Below are 9,861 nucleotides of genomic sequence, written 5' to 3'. Positions count from 1 at the left end.
CGCTTCACCAGTAAATATAGGGCCGAGATGGGGGGGGGACACACACACCCGTTCATGCGTGTGTCCCCCACCAGCACAGCCACCCCCTTCCCACCTCTCCGGTGCCCCCATCCTCCTCCTGCTAATAGAGACACCCCAAAAATGGGGACACCCCAAAATCCTCACCATGTACACCAGGAGTTGGCCCAGGCTGCTGCCCCCCCCCCCCCCGCCATATCCCCCCCTCCTCCAGGGAGGGGGTGACCCCCAAAGCAGGGCTCAAGGGGTGTCAGGGCTGTGGGGCTGGGTGCATTGCAGGGCCCCTCGAGGCTCTGAGCTGCTCCTGGGGTTGGGGGGGTCCCTGCTAGGCTGGGGGGGGGCGGGGGGTGTCCCCAGGGTGGGGGGTCCCAGGCCGTGGGCACGCTGCGGCTGCCCTCTGCTGGTCCTGGCTCGGCCGGAGCCCCGGGCGCTGGCCACATCCTGCCCGTGCCAAGGATGCAAAGCCCCAGGTGAGGCTGGCCCCGGCAGGCAGGGCTCCCAGTATCCCCAGTATGTGTCCTGGGTGATGCCAGTCTCTCCGGGGTGGTGTGGAACAGCACGTGGGGCTGAGGACCCCACGCAGATGGCGAGGCCAGGGAGAACCCCCGTGTCCCCTGTCCCCTGGCTCTGCCCCAGGGGTGCCTGTCTGCCGCAGGAGGGGCTGCTGTCCCCACCCCCATCCCCAGCTCCCCCTTCCTCCAGGCCTCATCCTGCACCCATGAGGACACGGACCCAGTGGCCTCCTGCCAGGACCACCACCACGAGACCCTCAAAGGCCACGTTTAAAACTAAACCCCAGATCAGCGTTTCCCCCTCTTGCAGCTCCGCTGAGCCAGGCTGGAAAGGGCCAGCAGGTCCCTGGAACATGCCCTGCCCTGTCCCCATGCTGCCCCCATGTCATCCCCCGTCATGCTGGGGACCCCCCCCCAGCCGTGCCACCCTCCCAGCCATGTCCCTGGTGTTTCTGTAGGTGCAGCTGCTCCAGCTGCTGGTCACCCTTGTCCTGGAAAGAAAGTTTCCTGCAGGACATCCTCAGCTGCCAGGTATGGCCCCCGGCCCCCCCACAGCCCCCCCACCTGGTGCAGAGCCACCCTGGGGTGCCCGGCTCCTCAGGGCGATGGGGAGCGGCGCTGCGGGTGCCTGGTGCTCGTTCTGCCCCAGGGATAGAAACCCCCGGGGTGAAGGTTCCAGAGAAGCCATGAACCCCCCTGCCAGTGACCCCCTCGCCTCCTGCTGCCCCCCCAGGCAGGTGCCTCCTCTTCGTCACCCCCCTCAGAGCACATCTGTGCCCCCTCCCCATGCCCAAACTGCTGGTCTGAGCTGTGCATCCCCCCCCCCGCCCCAGCCCACCCTGCCCAGGGCACAGCTCTGCAGGGGCAGAGTAAAGGGGATTTGCCCTCTCGCTGCCAGCCAGGGCGGCTCCCACCATCTCCTCCCCCCAGGCCCATCCCGAATTCCCAGAGCTCCTGCACATCTCGCAGCTGGAGAAGCTGGGGGTGCTGCACGAGGGGCCCCCACGGCGCACACACAACCGCTGCCTTACAAAGTCCTTTTTGGGGAGGACTCGCACCCGGGCAACCACCTCCTGGCCATGTCTGCCCCCCCCCAAGGAGGTGCAGGGTCATCCAGAGCCCGTGGTGTGGCACGGCGGAGGCAGACACGGCCACCGAGCACCCCGAGCACCCCCAGCTTCGACACTGCCTTCAAGTCCCTCTTCTCCGGTGACAAACCTTTTCTAGGGGACGTTTCCAAGCAGAGCAGCAGCGGCAGCAAATAAACTGAGTCTGGCACAACCCGAGTGGCTCCCTCAGCTCCCGGCGCTGCTGCTTCTTCCACTCCCCTGCACCCCCTTCGCTAATGCCCCCCCCGAGCTCACCCCATGGCTCACTGCTGGCCCAGATGATTACACAATTCCATACGATGTGCACGTATAGGTAAAGCCATCGTGTCCCTGCAGCTTTTCTCAGGACCTTCTGGCCCTGCTGCCCCTGTCCTGGGCCAGAGGGACGCGTCGAGTGAAAACGCCGGCTTGCAGCTCGGCAGAAGATGCTCTTTACTCGACCCCCCCCCCCCCCCCAGCTGGGGCAGTGCGGGCAGGTCCGAGCATCCCTGGGGAAGGGAAAAAGCAGAGTGGCAGAGGCAGCATGGGGGGGGCACCGGGGGGTCTCTTCCTTCACCGCGACCCGTTGGAGCTCCGGGGGTCTTGGCAGATGCCAAAGTCGCTGTTGGTGATGGAGCCCACGATGGTTTTATCAGCGTCGCAGGTCAAGCCGCTCTCGCAGGGGCACTTGTAGTAGACCCCATAGATGCTCTACGGGGAACCAAGGCGCAGTGCAGCGCGGGGGACGTGCCCCCATCCCTGTCCCACCCCCCCGGGAGCAGAGGAGCACGTACCTTTGGGGAGCACGCCTGGAACTCGGCCGCCTTGGGCGCGCATCGGGCCAGGCTCAGGCCGCTGCCCCGGTGGCAGCAGCCGCTCTTGCACTGGGCGCTCTGCAGACACAGCTCCCCCGTGTCCTGCACCGCGAGGCACGGCCTGAGCACCAGGTCCCTCTCTGTCCCCCACCTTAAACCCCCCCCCGGGGGGCCTGGGGGTTTTGGGTGGGTGTCGCACACCAGCTCTGCCTCAGCATGCCTGAGCCTCCCACCCTGCAGCATTTCCTTGGTCTGGCCCAAAATACCACCCGCTGAAGTGCTGTTTTCTGCCTGGCTCTAGGGAACGGGGCTGAGACACCACTGGGAAAGTGTCCCCCCTCCCCATTCCCTGTGAGCCCCCCAGGGAGAGGGTTCTCACTGGTGCAAGCAGCAGAGAACTTCAATCCCATCCACTTGCAGCTTCCCTGTCCCTTTACACAGCTGCTTTCCCGGGCTCTGAGATCCCTCACAACCCGGGAAAACCCAGCACACCATCCCCACCTGCCTCAGTTTCCCCAGCCACAATAAATTTTGCTCTCGGCAGCTGCAGCCATTACCCCGGGGCTCCCCCACGTAGCTGCTGCCAGTGACTAAAGCACCACAGACCCCTCCAAACCCCCCCCCGGTGCATCCCCCAGCTGTGGCAAGGACGGGATTAGTGTCCCTCTTACCAAGTTGAAGATGAGCCCTCGCTCGTGCGGCGCAGGCAGGGCCAGGGGCAGGAGCAGCAGGGCCAGGAGCAGGCAGGGGGGAAGCGCGTTGGCCATGGTGGGCTCGCTCGTGCCTCCGCCACGGGGCCAGCAGGTGCTTTATAGCCAACACCTCCATCAGCTGATGTGGCTGCTCCTATCACACCCCAACCCGTGGCATTGGGGCAGCGCCACGACGGGAAGCAGCGATGCCCATGCTGCCAGGTGGTGCCACCACAGGGACGTCTTGCCTGTCCCCAGGTGACCGTCCCACACCGGTGATGCCAACCTGCCCTGTGGCAGCTCCTTTGGCCAAAGCGAACGCGAAGGAACGGCACTCCCACGCTTCCCCCGGGGGGTTTCCAGTCCTCCTTCCTCCTTTCCTCCACCCTGGCTGTAGGGAGCCGTGGGGCTGGGGCTCTCCGAGACCCTCCTTGTTGGGTGCTGCTGATGGGTTCGTGGGCAGAGAGAGAGCTGGCGCCACGGCAGCTCCGCTCCGTGGGAAAGTGCCCACCCCAGATCCTCCATCACTGGAACATTATGATCACAGATGCCAAGAAACCCGCTCAAGGAAGCCCAAAGTGTGGCAGGAGCAAGCCCACCCCCTGCCAGCATCCCGCCGGCCTCACTCGGTGCTCCGGAGCCCACCGATGTCCCCATCCCACGGGCCACCACTGCCCCATGCCCTGCCAGATATTTGCTCTGTGTTTCAGTGCTTGGGGGACGTGGCTGATGAAAGGAAAACAGCCCTGGGAACGGCACAGCTTTTCGCGCCCGCCTTGGCCCAGCTGCTCTCGGCAATGATTAACCCCCTGGGCAGCCCCGGCCTTCAGTGGCCGCGGGGGTGACGCTGAGGCTGGCGCTGGGTGACCGTCACCCTGGCACGTGGCGTCCAGGCCCCACGGTGGGAGCGGAGCCCCTGAGGTCCCTCGGGATGGGGGGCAGATGTGGCTCCTGGAGAAAGGTCCCAAGGTGGCCACAAGTGCCCGCAGGCCATCAGGGCAGGCTCCGGGGCTGCCCACGCTCCCCTGGCAGCAGGACGCAGGGGCCAGGCAGGGCTCTGGCCCTGCCGCAGGTGCTGACGTGTCCTGGCAGCAGGATGAGCCATTTCCCTCTCTGCAGCGGGGCTGTGGGGACAGTCCCCTCCCTGTCTGCAGCCCCAGCCAGCCCTGGAGGTGATGGGATGGGAACCAGGGTCTCACAGCCCCCCACCCCAATACAGCACCCCATGTACCCCCCTCCAGTGGGGGAAGACCCTGATGACACCAGCTGGGAGGGCAGAAGGGAGCAGCTGAGGGGGTGAAGCATTTGGGGGACATCCTGGGGGTCATGGTACAGCCCCTGGGGCACACGCTGGGGGCACCCCAACATGCATCCTGGGACACATCCTGGGGGTGCACGGCCCATCCCGGGGCACACAGCACATTATGGGGACACAATGGTGCACAGAGTGCACCCCGAGAGTGCACAGGGTCCACCCCAGAGCACTGCCCAGGGGCACGGGGTGCATCCCGGGGGGATCCTGGGGTGCACGTTGGGGACACAGGGCTCATCCCACAGGCCCAGGGCACATCCCGAGGGAGCATCCCAGGGATATGGGGCACATCCCGGGGGTCCAGGGCTCATCCCGGGGGCGTATCCCGGGGTCACAGGGTGCATCGCGGGGGGTACGAGGCTCATCCCAGGGGCACAGGGCACATCCCGGGTGTTCGAGGCTCATCCCAGGGGATCCGGGGCTCATCCCGGGGACACAGGGCACATCCCGGGGGTCCGGGGCACATCCCGGGGACACAGGGCGCATCCCGGGGACACAGGGCACACCCTAGGGGCGCATCCTGGGGGTGCAGGACCCATCCTAAGGGCTCATCCTAAAGGCACATCCCGGGGCCACCGGGCTCATCCCGGGGTCCCATCCCGAGCCGCTCCCGCCCGGCTCCTCCCGAGCCCACCCCAGCTCGGGGCGGGGGGGTCGCGCCGCCGCCCCCCGGGGCGGTCCAGCCGCCGCCGGAGCCTCCCGCCGCCGCTCTCGGCCGGGGCGGGGCGGTGCCGGTAGCCGTACCGGTGGCCTTGCCGGTAGCCATACCGGTAGCCATCCCGGTAGCCCCGCCATGCCCAAGCTGCTGCCGGCGCAGGAGGCGGCACGGATCTACCACACCAACTACGTGCGGAACGCGCGGGCCATGGGGGTGCTCTGGGCCCTCTTCACCCTCTGCTTCTCCATCCTGATGGTCGTGACCTTCATCCAGCCGTACTGGATCGGCGACAGCATCGACACGCCGCAGGCCGGTTACTTCGGCCTCTTCTCCTACTGCATCGGCAACGCGCTCACGGGCGAGCTCATCTGCAAGGGCAGCCCCCTGGACTTCGGCACCATCCCCTCCAGCGCCTTCAAAACCGCCATGTTCTTCGTAGGCATCTCCACCTTCCTCATCATCGGCTCCATCCTCTGCTTCAGCCTCTTCTTCTTCTGCAACGCAGCCACCGTCTATAAAGTCTGTGCCTGGATGCAGCTGGCGGCAGGTGAGCGGGGTGGGGGGCGATGCATGGGGGGGCCAGAGCTGCTTTTCCCTTTCTGCCCCCACCTCGACTTTGCTGGGGGGGACTAGACACCAGCATAACCTCTACGCCCCATTTACTCCCCCTTACTGGTTACCAGCAGGGAGTTTGCAGTACATAAAGCCTGTCAGAGCAGCTGAGACCCAGCAAACTCACTGCATGTGAGCAATGCTCCCCCCACCGTGTGCTGCTGCTGCAAAACCACGCGGCACCAACGGCCCAGCCACGGCCCGTCCCCGCTTACCTGGGGGTGTGGGGGGGGTTTCCTCTGGCCATCGCCCAGCGCCATCGCTCCTGCTCAGCCCCAGAGTGCAGCGGGGTCATGGCTTCAGAGCATCAGTCTGAGAGTCCCACATGCCGCGGGGCTCCCTGCTGCCTTGGGGATCCCGTGGGAATTAAGCAAGGAGACGGTGATAACATTTGCTGGGTTATTTTGGTAACTCCCTGAGCTCAGGGGATGATGTAGTGGGGAGGTGGAACAGGAGGAGGGGACTGACTGTAAGACTTAGTACCATCACCCACATTTTCCTGCTTTTCCGCTCACGCCTGCAGATCTCCAGCCCTCCCCATCCCTCCCCCAACGCAGCGAGACACCCAAGACACCCGGTAACCCAGCTCCTGCCTTCGCAGCCCTGCTGAAACCCAACCCAGCCCTTTGCTGCTCCTGAATCATTCATGCTGGGACTGGCTGCAGCTCCCACCGCCCCTGGGTGCTCCCACGCAGGGACACCCCAGCCGACACCCCACGGGAGAACAGCATCGGGGTTGCTCCAGTTCCTGGCTAAAGAAGTGAGCTCAAGCCAAGATTTAGATAAGAGGCTTGGGGAAGCTCAGCCTCCCCGGGAGCCGGAGCAAGGAAAGGCTTTGCTGTTGCATTTGGGGCTTTTACATACGTTTTTGTGCTGTATGGTGGAGAGAAACCTAGTGCAGGCGGCTGTGGCTGCACAGACGAGCCCAAATCATCCCCGCCAGCCCAGTTTCTCTGTCCCAGACTGACTCTCAGGAGCTTTTGAGCTGCCACCAGGCACTGCAGGTGCTGCCGCATTTCTGGGAGTTGTTTTAGAAAGAGGGCAGGCAACAAGAGGATCCATTTTCTGGCCTTTGCTCCACACCCAGGGTGCGTTTTCACAGGAGAATCGATTCCTTTCTAGCCTCCCCCCTTTCTCTGTGCCCCTCCTCTCTGTTAGCTCCAGGGAAGAGTAATTAAATACAGGAGAAACCAGCTGCTTCTTAATGAAGAGAAATGCTCTCTACAGACCTAGGAAGCTGCCCGCTGGCCTTGCCGCTCTCCTGTCCCCAAACCAAGGGAAAAAAAAACATCAGCAAAGGGTGAGGGAACCACGCCAAGTGTTTTCTGGATTACTGAGCACCCAGTGACAGAGAAAAGGCACCAGTACAGGGCAGGGAGCATCTCGCTGCTGCAGGGCAGGGACAAATGGCTGCTCATCCAGAGCTCCTACCATGAGGTTGTTTCTGGCATGAGGAGCCCAGGACATACTCACACCTGCACAAAAAGATACAAAGGACCAGTTATTTCCCTGCTCTACACCAAGGTAACAGGGGAGGATGCAAAGAGCCTCCATTAATCACATCCCAAAGCCTTGCAGATGAGCTCGGCTCTTCTCCCTACTGAACCCAGTCACTCTCGTCCAGCAAATACAATTTCTCTCAGCACGTGGGGAAAAAAAAAAAGCACTTCTGAGATTTTGGGACATGAGCCTCTTGGCAGAAGACAGCCCTTCGGCAGCTCACGCCGGGTTTGTTGCAACTCCCATGGCAAAGCCACAAGGGCGACGTGCCAAGGGCCCCGGGGCCGGGCGGGAGCGGCCGTCGAGGTCGTGTGTGCACCGGGGTCGGGCGATGAGAGCAGCCGCAGGACGAGCCGGTGGCTCAGGGCCGGGCTGGAACCACGGCAGCTGAACAAGCAGAATTAATCCGCCTGCAAAGCTGCTGCTGACGGCAGTTCTACCTTAGCTGAAATCCAGCCATGTGCGAGGCAGTAACAAGGTTCGCCACCTCGCACAGAATAAATCCATCCTGGTTTTGTTCAGAGAAAATATTTCTTTGGAGCGACACAGCCAGGGACGTGTGCGGAGGCAGGAGAGCAGAGATGTTGCCTGGGCAACGCAGCGATGGGAGATGCTGCTGCAGCAGCACGGCCTTGATGGGAGCAGCGTGCCCTGTCCTGCTCCTCCCCAGCTGCAGCAGCACGAATGAAGCAGAACCCACGCGGGATGGGCAACCACAGGGCACTTTTAAGCCTCGTTAGCCAGTCCATAGCATTTTACGGTTGTAGCATTGTGTTTGTGGCCGGATGCAGCCACGCTGTGCCCCTCCACCGACCCCCAAACCGTGCAGGAGCAGCTCGGGAGGTGGCTGTAACATCTCCCTCTCCCCACAGCTACCGGGCTGATGATCGGGTGCCTGATCTACCCCGACGGCTGGGACTCGAGCGAGGTGAAGCGCATGTGTGGGGACAAGACGGACAAATACACACTGGGCGCCTGCACCGTGCGCTGGGCGTACATCCTCTGCATCATCGGCATCCTCGACGCGCTCATACTCTCCTTCCTGGCCTTTGTGTTGGGGAACCGGCAGGACAACCTCCTCCCGTCCGATTTTAAAGTGGAAGATAAAGGTAAAGGCAGCCAGGGCTGAGCTCTGAGCCCCCGTCCTGCCGTGGAGCGTTTCCACACCTCAGCCGTCTGCTGTTAGGTGGGAGGATGGTGGGTTGCTCCGGTGGGGGAAGCAGAAGAGCTGTTGTGGTCATCACACTGCAGGTGACAACATACCTGCACTGTTGTTGTTATTCCTACACCCCATTAACACTCTAATTATCTTTTGTTTTACAGAAGAGGAGAACGACTGACAGAGCTGACCACCACGTGATGCCCACAGTGATTTTTCATGGTTTTTCCCAGCACACAGAATGTTGCTCTTGTGTTTTGATTACTAGAGGATTGACAACTGTATAATTTTGGTGCTCTGGTTGCATTGGTTTTATTTGTGGTTAAATGGGAAATAGTCTTTGCTTTGCCTCCTCAAACCAAGAAATCATAAATCCTTGCAAAGTGACAAAAAAGTTGAAGTCATACACTATTTGGCAAGAGCTGACCTGTTCTTTCTGTTCCCAGGGACACCTAGAGCTCTTCTTCCATCAGCCCTTTTCTTTAAAGTGACTTTTCCAGGAGCTTTAAACTTACCAACCTCTGTGGATTTTCTACAACTTTTTTCTTTTCACTTATGGGGCCACTATCAGCTCACAGCTCTTGTGGAGTTTATTTGGTGAGAAGAGCCCAAACTGGACACAGGTTGTTGTGGTTTTTTTTTTTTTTTTTTTTTGAGTTCATCAGCAAACCTGGGGAAAAGGGGAGGGATGGAGATTTGCTTCTTCTGGGGGTTTGTACACCTTCTTTCAAGAAAATTACTTCTGAATAAAAAAACCAGTGTTTTGGATTTTGTGCTGGTCTCCTTGCAGCCGGGGAAACCATCTGCCATGTCCCAGGTTGTCCTTGAAAAATACAACACAGCTAATTCCTAGCAAAGCCATGAATCAGCTTCCCACTCTGGGCAACAATAATGAAACACAACTGTTTAAAAAGGGCACTTTTCTAGGGAAAAAAAAAAAATAATCTGTTGGGTGCAGGCGGCCTGTAACAATACCTGCGAACTGCAGCAGATGGTGCCAGTCAGCATCAACTGGCTGCACCACCCAATTCTTCCCATTTAGCCATCATTTCCCACCACATCCAACACCCACCTGCCGCAGCCTTCGGCCCAGCCTGCTTCTGTGGAAGACGAAGCAGCACGTCGTCCTGTCCAGCTCTTACCTGGTTAGAACCCAAAATTAGCCTGGGCGATGATTTTAGTTTCTACTTGCTGTAATTTGTTGGTTCCTGCAGCAGTCAACTGAATTCAGCTCTAACAAGCACCTTCCAGCTTTATGCCTCCCTCTAAAAAAAGCGTTAAGACTCTTAGCTAGGGAAGACAGCAGAGCCTTGGAGAAAAACATATTTTAGAATGGAAAAATTCCAGCAGAGTTGCTCTGCTGTTGAGCCCTTTTAAAACAGATCACAATACCAGCAACAAAATCTTCACCTGCAGCATCTCCCTGCGTCTCATTCTGGGAATCAAAACTAAGTGCTCACTAGCCAAGAAAATTCAATCCACAGGCCGCTAGCTC

General features: G+C 60.7%; 2 protein-coding genes across 4 annotated transcripts; one reads left to right on the top strand and one right to left on the bottom strand.

The window, feature by feature from the left end:
- Positions 1-2,054: 2,054 nt before the first annotated feature.
- Positions 2,055-6,115, bottom strand: CLPS (colipase). 3 transcript variants are annotated; one of them, XM_074893526.1, is made up of 3 exons: positions 5,923-6,115; positions 2,413-2,535; positions 2,055-2,329 (listed from the first exon to the last, which is right to left on the bottom strand). In XM_074893526.1, exons 1-3 carry the CDS (start codon positions 5,965-5,967, stop codon positions 2,192-2,194), a joined length of 306 nt encoding a protein of 101 aa, XP_074749627.1. In that variant the 5' UTR covers positions 5,968-6,115; the 3' UTR covers positions 2,055-2,191. The 3 variants fall into 3 exon arrangements, with proteins under 3 accessions (XP_074749627.1, XP_074749626.1, XP_074749624.1); XM_074893525.1 differs by lacking the exon at positions 5,923-6,115 and adding an exon at positions 3,105-4,991; XM_074893523.1 differs by lacking the exon at positions 5,923-6,115 and having other exon boundaries at positions 2,413-2,974.
- LHFPL5 (LHFPL tetraspan subfamily member 5) lies at positions 5,208-9,132 on the top strand. Its single transcript, XM_074893522.1, has 3 exons — positions 5,208-5,642; positions 8,080-8,316; positions 8,531-9,132. Exons 1-3 carry the CDS (start codon positions 5,231-5,233, stop codon positions 8,545-8,547), a joined length of 666 nt encoding a protein of 221 aa, XP_074749623.1. The 5' UTR covers positions 5,208-5,230; the 3' UTR covers positions 8,548-9,132.
- The last annotated feature ends 729 nt before the right edge of the window (positions 9,133-9,861 follow it).

This window comes from Strix uralensis, chromosome 24 (assembly GCF_047716275.1).
Source record: "Strix uralensis isolate ZFMK-TIS-50842 chromosome 24, bStrUra1, whole genome shotgun sequence".
Lineage (NCBI taxonomy): Eukaryota > Metazoa > Chordata > Aves > Strigiformes > Strigidae > Strix > Strix uralensis.
This window is presented reverse-complemented; position numbering and strand designations above follow the sequence as displayed.